This window comes from Aythya fuligula, chromosome 4 (genome assembly GCF_009819795.1).
Source record: "Aythya fuligula isolate bAytFul2 chromosome 4, bAytFul2.pri, whole genome shotgun sequence".
Classification (NCBI taxonomy): Eukaryota; Metazoa; Chordata; class Aves; order Anseriformes; family Anatidae; genus Aythya; species Aythya fuligula.
The window spans coordinates 43,850,201-43,864,777 of record NC_045562.1 but is presented as its reverse complement, the minus strand read 5'-3'; the positions used below and the strand labels follow the sequence as shown (position 1 = coordinate 43,864,777).

The 14,577-nt window shown below is 39.3% G+C and overlaps 1 protein-coding gene across 1 annotated transcript in view; it reads right to left on the bottom strand.

Annotated features, from left to right (window-relative positions):
* TNIP3 (TNFAIP3 interacting protein 3) overlaps positions 1 to 14,577 on the bottom strand; it is a 38,283-nt gene that overhangs the window by 9,072 nt on the left and 14,634 nt on the right. Inside the window, exons 6-11 of the mRNA XM_032186308.1 lie at positions 13,438 to 13,569; positions 9,859 to 9,987; positions 5,985 to 6,101; positions 3,143 to 3,268; positions 1,629 to 1,682; positions 175 to 333 (exon numbers count right to left, since the gene is read on the bottom strand). Coding sequence (XP_032042199.1) covers positions 175 to 333; positions 1,629 to 1,682; positions 3,143 to 3,268; positions 5,985 to 6,101; positions 9,859 to 9,987; positions 13,438 to 13,569 — 717 coding nt within the window. The remainder of the gene's footprint in view (positions 1 to 174; positions 334 to 1,628; positions 1,683 to 3,142; positions 3,269 to 5,984; positions 6,102 to 9,858; positions 9,988 to 13,437; positions 13,570 to 14,577) is intronic.

Genomic DNA, 14,577 nt, shown 5'->3' with positions numbered 1-14,577 from the left:
TAATTCTAAAACCAGTAAAAAAAACTTGACCTGGCACCAAAACAAGCCAAAAAAACAACAGATTTAGTAACTGATGAGGACAGCAGTGTGATAGCACCATGTTAATTCTTCTGTGGTCACCACACTGTGAGAAAATCAGTGCCCCTGTGAAACTGGAGAAGGTGGGAACCTTACTGAGTGTTGCTGTTGTTCTTGTGCCCTGCGAGACATTGGATGTACTCGTGGATCTTGATAGTGAAGGACCAACCCACAGTTCCCATAATTAATGCATGGGGAGAGAAAGAGTGGAGGTGGGTAAATGGGTCTCTCAGACTGTACCGGGAGGTCTTTTGTCTGTCAAAAATTAAGCAAAGCAAGAAAAAAAAATACATTACTAGCAGGATATGACAACCAACAGTATCCACATACAAATTCATTGGTGAAAAGCAACAGGGAAGAAAATCCCCCTTGTCAGCATTAGTAACAATGCTTTCAGTTTAGCTTCTTCAGACTGTTCACAATTTTAAAAGCATTTAAGAAATTTGACTTTTCTCATGCCAGATTCTTGACACCTTTTATGTTAGAAAATATCTTTTTTCAATATGTGGCAAGCATATTTCTGCATGCTTTCCATATTCAAGAGATCTTCATTACACATTAGTAACATTCAATGGTTTGAAGCAGAGCTACATGTGGACAGGCATTTGCATAACAAGAAAAATAAATAATATTGGTAAAGGACCAAAGTCTATGGTCTTGAGATTTGGTTGTGCCTTTTCTTAGGCTTTCTGAGTCCCAGTAGAATTAATGGGAATTTGCCTAAGGACAGAACAAGGAGGAATGAAAGATGAGTCAGAACTAAATAATTTGACTTAAGAAAATAAACTAATAAATACACTGCATGGCTCCTCTTGTATTTAAAGTACTTCATAAGCTTGTTTAATCACATCCCAAAGCAGGAAGAGACAAACAAGATGCTCCCAAGTGTACGCTGCCAGTGCCCCAACTACTCAGCAGCGGCTGCCTGTGTGTGTACCAGTGCCTCAGAAATTCCCTGTGATAAAGGCTACATGAAAAAGGAGGAACTGAGCAGGGTCAAATACTGTGGAACATCTGATGCACTGCAAATTCACACCGTACTGGTCTCTCTCATCCATCCATAGCCACAGATAACTCATGGAATAGATTTGGGCCAGCAGCTGAAGCTGAACACACACACAGGACAGCTTAAAGCCTGGTACTGAGCCTCTGTATATAGGTGAGCCTCAGGTACAACTCGACTAGCTTCCATCTCCTGTGTCAACTAGAATACAGCAGCAAGTCCCAGCATCTGTCCTGCAGATGATAGCCAGTTATGTACAGGACCAATCTTCTGGCAAGGGTTCAAAATCTCTATGTTGTGAGATTAAGTGCCCTCCTTCCTCCCTCCCAAGAGGGTAAGAGGAGGAAGAAAGGTAGTGCTCGTTCTCCCAACATAAAGAGCTTGAACCCTTCAGCCCCTCCTGTCACATCTAATGCGACTGGCTTTGGTGGCTGACAAGCAGAGGCAGAGACCGGGAGCATAAGAAATGGAGACTGCTCCTCACTGCTCCCGAGGGCCAGCATTTCATTTACATCCAACAACAAGGCACAGGTAAACAGAAACATACCTGCTGCTGCAACTGCTTTTCTAGTTTTTCCTTTCCCTTCACACAGGTCTTAATCTGAAAATAAATGAAATATTCACCCTGATAAATCAAACCCTTAAAAATCACATCCAAAGCTGCAATGTCACTGCAATGCAGGGGCATATCACACAGAGCTTGTACCACCTGTAGGGCGCACAGTATGCATGCACTGCAGATAAATCACTGGTCCTGGTCCAGAGGGGCTGGGGAGGAGTGGGAGAGGCCTTTTAGCCCCATTTATAGTCCCTCTGCTCACTGTCACTGCTGTGAGAGGTTCTCACAGCATCCACTGACTGACCAGTCAGGGCCATACAAGAAGTTTAGGTTTCTATGGTCTATAGATGAAACAAAAATATATAGAAGATGTCTTGGAGTACAAAGACATCTACAGCCGTGTCCTACACACAGACACACCTTATTGAACCAAGTGGGCTAGTGGGTAGGGGAAAGATAACTAAAAGTTATTGCATGCAAAGTAGCAGATTTGTCCAAGGTATTTCTGCATGCCTGGGATGCCCTGAATGGCAAATCACAGCATTCACTCTGGCACCGCCATTTTGTTTGTTTGTTTTTTCCACCTGCATGGAATGCTTCCAAGCACCTACAAAAGCACAGGTTAGCCTCAGGCCCAACTGCAGCAGTGCCCTAGCATCAGTCAAGATGCCCAACCTGTGCTCCTCTACAACTGAAGCTGGTGGCAGTGAGGAACACTGGACAGCACCTTGTCTCTGACTCTATTGCAAGATCTTACTAGTATTGATGAATGGCTTGGCTGAAAATAAGGCAATACCACAGTTTCTGTTTCAAAACAAAGTTGGGGAGAACAATAAATCATCACAGAACATTTTGGTAATCAGCCATTCTTTTAAGACATTGCACAACTCTGTCAAGACAGGAAACCTCAAAATTTCATAACTTTTAAAGGGAGTTAAGAAAGCTCAAAATTTTGCATGCCATGACTTTGCTTTGGCTTCCTGAATGTCTGTGAACAGAATACTGACACTACTCTGAAGAGATAAAAAGGATGTTGCAACAAGAAATTATTCCAGAGGCTGCTCAGCTAATTTGGATGGAGACTTTTTTTTTTTCCTCAGTGATATTAATATTGCTCTGTAATTCCATAGCAGAGGTCAGGATTCATTACAGACGCTTTTTATTTCAAAAGCTGGTTTGATGTTACAACTCTCATATCAAGTGCCAGTGAAACAATCAAGAGTCCTCTGGATTTGTTTTTGATTCCCCCCCTGTATTTTAAGATATGTTTGAAGAGTTCTTGCAATAAACACTCCCTTCATCTACTTAATTTGGAAGTTGCCTCTAATCATTTCTCATCTTCTTACTGCATTACTTCAGAATGATTTCATCCCAGGTGGTGACCTCACATAAAATCCAATGTCAATTAATGGAAGCCAGAAAGCCTTGGATTGTGTGGAGAGTGAGAAAATAAAAATAAAATACACATGTGCTGGCAATAGTGACTTTCTTTTGACTCATACCTGAGAGTTTAGTTTATTCAGTTGAGACTGCAATCTCTCGTTAATCTTCTGCAATGCTTCTTTCTCCTCATTAAGTCTTTCTCTGTCAGATCGCTCCTTTCTGAAGTCTTCTTCATATATTTGTACCTGCAATCATTATGACTATGTGAATTTCAGCAGAGCCACAACAGAAATTTTAATCCACTTTGTTATATGGCTGCTTTTTAAACAATGGCCAAGCAGTGGGATGCATTCCAAAAGGATCCCTCTTTACAGTCCTGCAACCAAAAGATTTTCCCTCACTATTTTTCTTTTTTTTTTTTTTTTTTTTTTTTTTTAATGAACAATACAAAATGACAATTCCACAGTGGCACATCAACTGAAACAGTCCACAGCTTCACTGTTTGTAGATAGTCATAATTAAAAGGCTTACTGGGGAATATCCATTTTAACAATTATAAGTAAGATACAAAATACTAAAGACGTGGATCTTTTTAAGGGATAAACAGTAGTAGGGCAAACATTTTATGTTTTTTTTTTTCCAGTTTTCAATTGCAAACATCTTTTAATCTCTCCAGTATCTCAGATGCAAGCAGTTAGCATTCTGGTGGAGACCGGAGGTGCTCACACAGCACAAAAAAATGACTTCTATCACACTGTCTGACAGAAGATTATCATTTTATCCAACCTAATGATGAGCAACTGTGATCAAAGAACATCCTGCCTTTTTCATAGCCCACTGAATACCACATGACAAGCTTAGCCTTGAGCCTACCTTGTTTTATGCCTTTGCAGTTGCCTGCAGATTTACCTTTTCTGCTGCTCTAACTCTCTAACAAGAGTGTGGCCCAAAGGATTAAGCTGTGCAGAGTAAGTGACAGTATTTAGAGCCATTGTAATATATTTATGGCTAAAAAACTTGAACTAGTCAGGACAGTCAAGAAGTTTACACCTTGGCTGAAACACTGTGGAAAGAAACCCATAGTTCTTCAACTAATGGGCAGGCATCCACCTGGTATGAAGCTGAAGGTCAGTGGCACTTTCAATGACAGATAAGGTTGGATTAGATGGTTTTAGAGGTCTTTCCCAACCTGAATGGTTCTATTATTCTATAACAGCAAAAGCACACTGGAGTGGGAACTATCACCAAAGCTTTCAGGAGTCCTTTCAGTTGGTCACTAAAGCCTGCTGACAATCTACTGTCAAAGAATTTGGTTGCTGTGTCTCATGCTCTGCCCCTAGCATAGACACAGCTTTTTTTTTTTTTTTTTTTTTTTTTTTTTGCTGGCAGCAGTATTACGACTACACAGGAGAAATAAAGAAATGTTAATACCTCAGGGAAAGAAAAAAGAAGTAAACACAGGGCTCTATAAATTTTCACGACCTGCCTGTTGCAGCTGATTTTTGCAAGTTTTTTTTGAATCTGACGGTCCCACACTAGATATAACCCCCTCCCCGAATAACAGTGTGTAAAATGAACAAAGGTTTTCTGTGTGGCCGCGTGGATCTCTGCTTACAGCCTGTGCCTGAAGGAGGCACGAGCACTACTGACCCTCCAAAATAGCAGCAAAGCTGATGTTTGCAGACATGCAGCTCTCTTGTACCTCTGTCCACCTACATGCACCTCTTTATTAGAGTTTCCTCATTTCTTCTCTCCTACCTCACTCTCTGCTGTCTCACCTCCCTACTGCTCCCCACCTGTACAATTTGTTGAAGCTGCAAGGGAGCAAACTTTGTCACAGCTTTATCATTATATTCTCTTGTCCTGAGAAATAGGGGGACATCTCTGAAGCAATTAATGCCTTTAACTTTTCTATAGTAGCCAGGGATGGCCTGGTGACAGCCAAGCTCTGGTGAGGCTCTGTCATATTGTGTGTCCCAGGGGTCCCTCCTCCATACAGTTAGAGCTTTCTGCTCCATTTCGTGCAGAAGGAAGTTTGGACTCACTGCACTGATTTATACAACTAGAGAAATATAATCATAAAATGGTTGCCCCATGAGAATTCTGAAGAAAAAAAAAAAAAAAAAGAAAAAGGGTTTACTCTATTTTATTGTGTAGAATGAAATAACTCATTACTGTACAATCAAGTGCAGGATTTTATTCTCCAGCATGTGGCAAGCATTACATTAGAGAGCAAAATCTGGCTCTGCTGTCAAACGTGACAGAAACAAGTATTTTATTCCCATTGAATAAAATTCCCATTCTGATCACATCCATTTGTGTGTCAATAATGTTAGCCCTAACACTGTCCAGGATGACAGACCAAAATTGTTAGATTATCTGAAAAGTATCATGCTTTTAAACATATTCTCTCATATGCAGAGTGCACAAAGCACTTGAATTGCTCAAAATGAAGATTTAAAAAAATAATTCTCTGTAGTGATTGGTATGCAGGTTATAGATTCAAAAGTCTCATACCACACTTTGAACAACTACGATACCAACACTCTAATTTTCCAAGACCAGCATTCTCTAGACAATTCATTAAACTTTCAACTTCTACGATATAAGGAGCAGAAGATACAAGCAACAAATTCGTCAGTAACTCATGAAGTTTGGCATTCTCTCTGGAGAAAATTCAGTCCCTAGCAGGGAGCTGGCAGGACGCCTCCAAAAATCACAAGAATCATTCTGCAGCTTGAAACCCTACACAAGAGCTTGCTCCAGTCTTTCGCAAGGACTGAATTTCACTTTATGGACACTGCTGTGATGACAGCATCTTAGGAAACACCAATTTGAATGGACTATAACTCTTCCGTTCAAAAGTACTATACAGCAAGTCAGCCAGGCACTGTTCTTGGGAGAGAAGGCAAAATCGTATGGCATGAAATTCAAGACAGGCTTGCTTCCAGCCATTCTCACCTGCTGCTGGAGAACTTCAAGTTGGGTTCTCATGTCCTCAAGGCTGTTCTTGTCAACCCCCTCTGAAGGAGTCCCAGGAACAGATTGGTGCTTCTTTTGCAACACATCCTTAAGGGCCTGCAACATAAAGCATCATAGTTACTGTACTGAGATCCACCACATCAGAAAGATTTACTTTACAGCATTATAAAGTTTTCTCCTTAAGTAGAGTCACAGACCTTTTTTCATTCATTTGCAGTTGTTTCAATTATATACAGTGAATATTGTGAATAACATTTATGTATGCCTAAGTCCAAATTCTCAAAGCGCCTACACTAGATCCATGAATTTGAGATGGTGTAGTTTAGAAGACTGTGTTTTTACTTAAACTATAACCAACAACTAGCTGTGGAAATCACAGCTGCAAATCTCATTCAGAAATACCGTTTTCCCTGTGCAAATCAGAATTTGAGAAAGCCAAGACCGGTGTCAAAAGACGAAACAACCCAAGAATGTTAAAGTAGCATTCGACTATGCCTATAAATGTTCCTGTAGTAAAGTCAGACTGAAACACTTTTTGCACCAGGAGCACAAATTTCGACAGCTGGAACCAAAGTGAATATTCACATCGAGACGAAGTTATGTAGTCTCTACAACTTGTCACTAGAGGGAGTCATGTATACACACACTACACTGAGAATGCTCCTATACTATTTTTCAAATTCTGCTACATTTCTTTGCAGATTTTATTTATTTAATAGTGTTCCACAGCTGTCCCTTGGACTGGAATAGTTCTTAAATCATTCTTACCACTTTCTGTCTATAACCACACTTACACATTTCTTATTTACTCTACCACAAACGCTCACATTTCAATTTCAGTGCTTTTCTGCATCTCCCACGGAACATACGGACTCAGCTAATTTCCTCCACTTTAGAAGGTTCTCTTCTTGCTAGTGGTCCCCAGCTTCCCCTGACTGGCCATGCACCACTCATGTTGTAAGAGAAGGGAGAAAATAACTTGGAAAGGGAAAAGGGAGAAGGGGAAGAAGACAAGCAGAAAAAAAAGAGCACCTAAGAAACCCAACGATTAGTATTGTGGAATTCATCTTCCGTGAAGTATCAAAAAGGGGGAAAAATAGCACTTCCAACAAGGAATGCAGAAGAGAAAAGGGAGGCCTTTTATCTGATGAAGTACTGTCCCTAAGAACAGTGCAGGAGAGAAAGAGGTATACTACTGACAAAGATTGTATTCCACGTTATACGTGAATAAGGTTATACCTAAATATGGGATGATGTGGACACAAATAGCTCACTGACTAATCTTCTTTTTGTCCCTTCCAGCCACTGCTAATCTCTTTTGCAATATGACACTTCAGTGCTCTACACAAATAGCAAAACAAGTAATAAAAACAAGTTGCACATCAGCTTTTAGATTGGAAGTGGAAGGTCAGATTGGAAGTGGAAGGTCAGCAGCCACAAGTGTCTGTGAAGTTTTTATATCATGATTCTAGGTAGTGAGCTGCAAGGTATCATATATTTTGCAAAATGAGTTATAAGAGCTTCTTTCATGATAAAAATGAGCACAAGCAGAAAGGTAATACACAGTGATACTCCCAAGAAGGAGGATAACATAGCTCTGTGGCAATGGCAGGATGACTAACAGCAAGGTACAAGTAAAAATGAGAAGGACCTCACAGCTCACTGAGTTTAACTCAGCTTAACTTCATGCAGTGTTAAATAATGTTCATTTAGAAATACTAAAAACTGAAACCTGAAATCGCAAGACAAGAAGCACAGAGATTTTTCTGATATATATACACATATATTTATCAAAAAGGAAACTATATTTCTGAAAGACAACTAACTTGGTTTTCAAAGTTATGAGAAGGATGTGGTCCATGCAGCTAGCAATCCCTTAATCTAACCACACGAGTGTGCCACATTTGGGAAGAAATTTTGAAGAGAAAAGCCTTACAGACATTAGAAATGGGATGAAGTAAAGCAGACTTTAACCTGATCGTCTTTCATTTAAAAAAAAAAAAATAATAATAAACAGATTTTCTTAATAGGGAAATTACAGCCTATCAGTCTACGTTTGAATGACACAACTGAGATAGCGCTGCAGCAAAGTTATCAATTAAGTCAGAGAGAAATTTGTCTAGTACTTGAACTGTAAGGCAAACAAGGAAACAGCAACAGAAAAGCCAATAGTCTTGGGATATGGCATTTCAAACTATTGCAACACTTTCATATGGCAAACATCAAAGTAGGATCAGATCTACATATTGGGTACTCTGGTTGACCAGATCAATGCTGAATGAAGCTGGAAGCAAACAGGTTAAACAGGTATTTAAGAACCAGTAGTTATATCTTCCATAAACTGGGAACTAAGTAGCTTAAAATCATGCATAAGCAAGCACGGTTATGTATTTAAGGGAACAAAAAACTTGGATCAGCTTAGCTACTGTCTGGTAATGAAAATATGATTGCTTCACGTTGATACGGGAAAAGAACAAGGGTAACAGCAGGAGTGAAGCAATTTGTTTGATACTACTACCATTAATCATCATCATCATCATCATCATCATCATCATCTGGCCTGAATAAATTCAGCCCAACTGAAATGGATGAAAGTGTCTAATGAAAGAAGGGTTACAGCTCCAGAACAGCCTTCCAACAGCAGTAACGCAGAAGGAGCTTAAAGTGCTTTTAAGGTAGAAGTTTGATTTAGGAAAATTTGTAAGCAATTGAAGGCACTGAAACTACAATAGCAGAGGTACTAGACTTAAAAGGTCACAGTATTACATGTGTTCATGAGATCTGAAGGATGCAATTACACAGGAAATCAGTAAAGCATCACTCGTGTGAGAAACTATGTTGCATAAAGCTGATGTTTCATTTAAAACTATGGTTTATTCACCTACATCTTAGTTCCAACAACACTGTAAGATTCTAAAAATAAAATAAAATAAAATAAAAATCAAGATCTGTAATGAAAGTCAGAAAAGGTTTTGAGCAAGTCTTGTCAATGCATTTCAGAATGAACTAAAGATCATAAATTGTCAGATATTTTAATATGGCAACATTACCTTTTTGCCCTGACTTTCACACATTCTGGTCCTCCAATTTATGCTTCACTTAAAGATACACAGCAATGGTTATTGCAGTGCATTTCCTCAGGAAGCGTTTGTGGTTCACCGTGAAGTACAGAATTGTTAGAAAACACCCACTGCTTTATGTGATCTTTTGATTAAACAAAGTTGCATTTATTACTTTCCCTCAGTTAAAAAAAAAAAAAATCCCCTGAGCTATTTTATGGCAATTTCCTCAATGAAATACACACACACACATACATACAAATATATATACAAAGTCATGTATGTATGCATGCATGCATATAAGACTGGAGCATATGTCTTGTGAAGAGAAGCCATTCTCAGACAGAACATACGTAAAACAACAGTTTTTAAACTGTTTGATTATTATTTTTTTTATCACAGTGTTCCACTGGAAGCGCATGAAAACAGCTTTGTGCCATTTCCCATTTCCCTTTTGTTTTAAGGAGGGGAAACCTAGAAAGAATATAATTATGACAGAGAGAAGTTTCAGAGAAGAAGCCAAAGATTTTCTTAACTTTCTTCTTTACAGTGCAAACCCTCCAACCTGCCAAGAGCAGCATGAACAGGTGTTAGCTAAATTCAGTTCTTGCTTCTTTCCCCATCTCTCAGAATCTATGATCTATGGATTAACAGTGACCATTAGTTTGTTACCATAGACAGATTGCTCACCCAAGGAGTGAAAATAAAGTCATCAGGTAGTGTTAGTGCTTAACATCAGAGACCCTAGAATTAAAGGGAGAAGTCCTAGTCACTGGCTCAACTCTTGCTCATACCTTATTAAGACGACTTATTTCACACTCATAGTGTTCTTGTTTTCTTATCATTGAGGCATTCTTCTGCTTCAGGAGCTTGTTCTCTTCCTTCATGTCGTGCAGGACTTCGCTGAGAACCTTTGTTTCTTTCTGGGATGCAAAATACAGAGAAATGCAGATGGAACCATTTTTCAAAACAATTTTCAAGTATCTGCTGCCTGGCAGATGTGCTGAATTTTTGGTGTCCCAAACACAGCTGGGAAGGAAAGCAACAGGAAGACGGATGGTTAGTAAAACCCAGATATGACAAAGTTTATTGAAATTGTTTTGACCGCTCACCATATGATGAGATAGAGGCAACATACCAGAATAAATTCCTGCTCTCCACAATCTGCAGTTGCATAAAGGCATGAAAAAGCTGGCAGGCCAAAGCAAATGGTAGCATACAAATGACCATCGCAACCCTGCCTTAGTCTCATCCACTCAATGCAAGGCCAGGGCTAGAAGCAGGTTGAGTCCCAGCCACCCCAAGTATCATACAACATCGGAGACAAAACCACATCTCTGTATCATACAGCGTGAGGGCTCTTCCCACTACTCAAGAGGTAGGCCTCAGCTTGCTCAAGAATTACCAAGCTGCCAACTGAGGCTTAGAAACCCATATTTTTTTATTTTTTCTTTACCTCATCACTTTTGTTGTTTGGAGCTCGACCCTTCTTAGTGCGTGTGCCTACGCTGCTTCCATCCCAGCAAACCACCATGAAGATATCCATATTTGCAACAGGACTTATCAAGTCTTTCAAGATGTTATTATACTAATTAGTAGGACAGATTTGCAAAATTAAGTTTGATTCACTTCTCCTATTGCTTTCAGCACGGCTATTTTCAACTGACAATGAGGGGAGCTAAGATTCAGATCAGAGCCCGAAGTAACTGGCATTGTGTAAGCTTCCCTCCTTTCTCTCCAGGGTAATGCATTCCTAGCTAGCTTGCTTTTGTCAAATTGTCTTATAGAAAGATGTTCAGACATTTGAAACAGAGTGACTGTTCTACAACAACAACAAAAAAACTTCAAATATTCCTCTGCAGCTGCTTTATGTGATAAAGAAATGAGATCCAACAATCACACACACATGACACCATACGCATGCTATCTTTTTGTGCAATAGCACTATCTCTGTGCAGCCAGCTACTAGGTATTTTCTCTCTGGGCTCATGAGAAGTGAATCACTGTGTCCACATCAAGCCACTGAAAAACACCCCTGAGAAACTGTCCCATATGCAGAAGGTAGCCTTATTATCCTTTGTTCTAGGCTACTTGGAACATTTCTATAAGGAACTCACTCAGGATTTAACTCAAGTTGGCATGTCTCTGTATGCTTGAATATATTAAAAAAAAAAAAAAAAAAAAAAAAAAAAAAAAAAAAACTATAATCCTTGTAGGTTTTTAGCTTTATTCTACTCTTTGCCATCCCCTCTTCCTCTCTCCTAGCACACATTCTCATTCTCCAAAGCTGACAGCTTGGGGAATACAAACATTTATAATTAACCCAAACACGGTTTGTTTGGGTTTTTGAACAATCTGAATTCTTAGTCTTGTTGCTTCTTATTCAACACTTAACCTTAGGTTTTATGGCTTCTTTGCCATAAGTCTTTGATTACCATCTACAGGCACACAGTTGAGCGCAGAGAGAACAAAATAATTTAAATCTCCAAAACAGTCAGTTTTCATCTGTGGGCCATGGAGGACATGCGAACAGATTAACTTTTAATTCCCAACATTGTCAGTGTGACAGTCATACCTTCAGATGCACCAAAAAAGAAAATTAGCTCCATCAGACAGAGATTGCTGTTGCTAGTTTTCCCATATGGCTCAGGGAAGCTACTCTGAATAAATAAATTTAAAAGGTCCTGTCAGGCTGCTGGATTAGATAAGCAATTAGAAAACAAACACCTTATTACTCTGACCTGGCAACAACCTTCTGCAGCCTATGCCAGCTCCATGGCTATAGGGAGGGAAGAACATTAAAAAAATAAATAAATAAAATAAAATAAATGTTGCTATCTTCTAAGAAAATAAAATATATACAGAGATACATATATAATACTGTATATATAAAATATAAAATAAATTCAAGTATGAAGAAAGTTAGATGCTGTAGAAAAAAATACAAAACCCTACAAAATTTATCGTGATAGATCTGTCAAACCAGGCCTCTTCAGCATGCTGAACTTTAAACCAACAGACTTACTTGTGTGTTTTCAAGCTGAACAACTTTAAGCATTTCTCTTAATTGTCCCTTGGAACTGCTTTTTCTTCACCTAGCCCCATGGGCAGCACAGCACTACTTGATGTGGATATTATAATTTATGATGCTCATTCATAATTCTCTACTTTTACCAGCTACATATGCAAAGGTGTAGATCTCCTGCATCCCTGCAGGGTATCCAACAAGTAAAGAAGTTCAAAAGAAATAGAAGCACATAGTGGCTGCCATATAATTTGTAGAGAAATTGCTGTTCTAAAGTTGGTATGCCAGGCAGGTTGACCCATCCCCACAAGAGATTTTTAGAGTATATAGTTACCTTGTTCATTATTCACGTATGCACAAAAACAATTTGAGAGTGTACTGCTCATTGTTACCTTTCCAAAGAGTTAGCAATTTTTCACAGCTATCATTTATTAAAAAGGTTGACAGTAAACATCTTAGTAATATGAACAGGAAGATGGATTGTCTAGCATTGACTGTATACTCAGGGCAAATACAGGCAGTGATTAAACAAGTTCATAATGGCATAGTTTGCTTTGAAGCATGTAAATGGGCCTATGGGTTGGAAACCAAGCACGTTTACCCATGTTGTAATAGTTAAGCAAGTAAGACAAATGTTCAGCCTATGAAAATAAAAGCTTTTTTCCTACAACAGCTATCATATTTTTTATCTGATAATGGAAGTGATGCGATTGCCACTTGTCTTCAGGTTTGTTTCACATTATCAAGTTTCCCATGAGAAAGGAGAACCTTGCCTTCAGCTGTTAGAACAGCAGTCAGAAGCTCTTACAAGAGGTTACGAAGCTGTATTACCATGAAACAGAATGAGAATACTTACTGCTTACTCTCTGATGCTTGACAGATGGGGCAAAGACAACCTTTTCTGCATATTTGGTATAAAGTTGCTGATTACTTTGGTTGGTGGGTTTACTTTGGTGGGAATTTAGCTTCAGGGATCTGACTTTTTATTGTTGAGCATTTTATGTGATATCTGCAGCTTTTCCATTTAAAATTGCGGTAGCATTTTCTTTCTCTGGACACAAAGAAATTCACCCTAAAAAGAACACTCAGGAAGAAAATATCTAAGCTATGCACATCAATCTGCTCTTTATTCCTTCTCACACACACTACTGCTGTGTGGTCTGACAATTTATACAGAAATGACTGCCTCACAATGCATAGTTCTCTGATCAAAGAGGAGATCAGCCACTGCCTTGGGTACAATATTGATGAGCACCCAGCACCACCACCTACAGGGTCTGACATAGCCCATGGTGTGCACTTAGTAGAAGAGAGAGGAAAGACACTGGGTGACAGTGCACCCTCCTACCATTTCCTGTGACCGCCTGTCTCTGCCCAGGACTTGCAGCCTCTCCTTTTCTGGAAGATGCCGATGTCTCTCTTCCTCCAGCTCACTGACTCTCCTCTCTGACATGTCCAGTTTTGTCTTCATTTCTGCCAGCTGAAAAGCAAATAATATACCATGGTGGGCTGACTGTGCATCCAGAAAGGCACAGCACCCCAAAGGTGCCTCCAAATCCTTTCAACTCTCAGCAGATTAGCGTAAAGGCGTGGATCTGGTTGGGTGCAAAGTGCCCAGCCACTTACTCCTCCCCCCAAGCCCTGCTGCTCTGTTTGCAGGGGAGACTCTTAATGATTTAGGGCAGTTTTTCTCATGGTGTTACCTCAGTTGGCTCTAGCACTGGTTTTGCTGCCAAAGCACTGCTACCATGGGACTGTTCCTGCATATGAATTCTCCATTTTTAATGTTCTTTTCCTTTCCCTTTGCAACACGGACTGCCTCGGCACTAGTACACTTCCAAAGCAATCTAGCCAGAGGCATAAAACTGTCCCATATTAAATGAGGAAGAGACATTTGAATTCTCTTTGCACAAAAAAGTCAAGGAAGAAATGATCCAGATCTCAGTAAAACTTACTGGAAAATATTAGAGAAAATTTTCCTGATAAGCACATGAGGTCACTTGGCAAACTTCCTTTTCATAGAAGGAAATAAGAGAAGTGTCAGTTTATGAACCAACTTAATTTTTAGAATACCGAGAAATATTTTAAGCAGCTAGCTTTGCTAGGCAGTTGATTATAATGTCTGCAGCTAATATGCCACAGAGCTGCAAGCAAGGAATGAAAGCTATGACAATGGCATCTTGTCAAAAATAAATAAAAATATAAATAGATAAGTATTTATTTACCATTTACTTTTTATATTATGAATATTTTAATATATAATTAATATTTTTGTACAAAGCAGTTTCTCAAAGGTAAAAAGTCTCTCTTCTTACAGAAGGTGGCATTCATGGAAGATTTACCTGAGCGCTCCCCCATTACAGGGAGCCCTGGTGACTTTCTAGGCTTCCTAAACCAGAGTGAAATTTACCACAAAAGACGGGACAAGAACCAATAGACATGCGACAAAGTGAGTCTGTGGCTGGACACACCAGACACTGCAGGATAA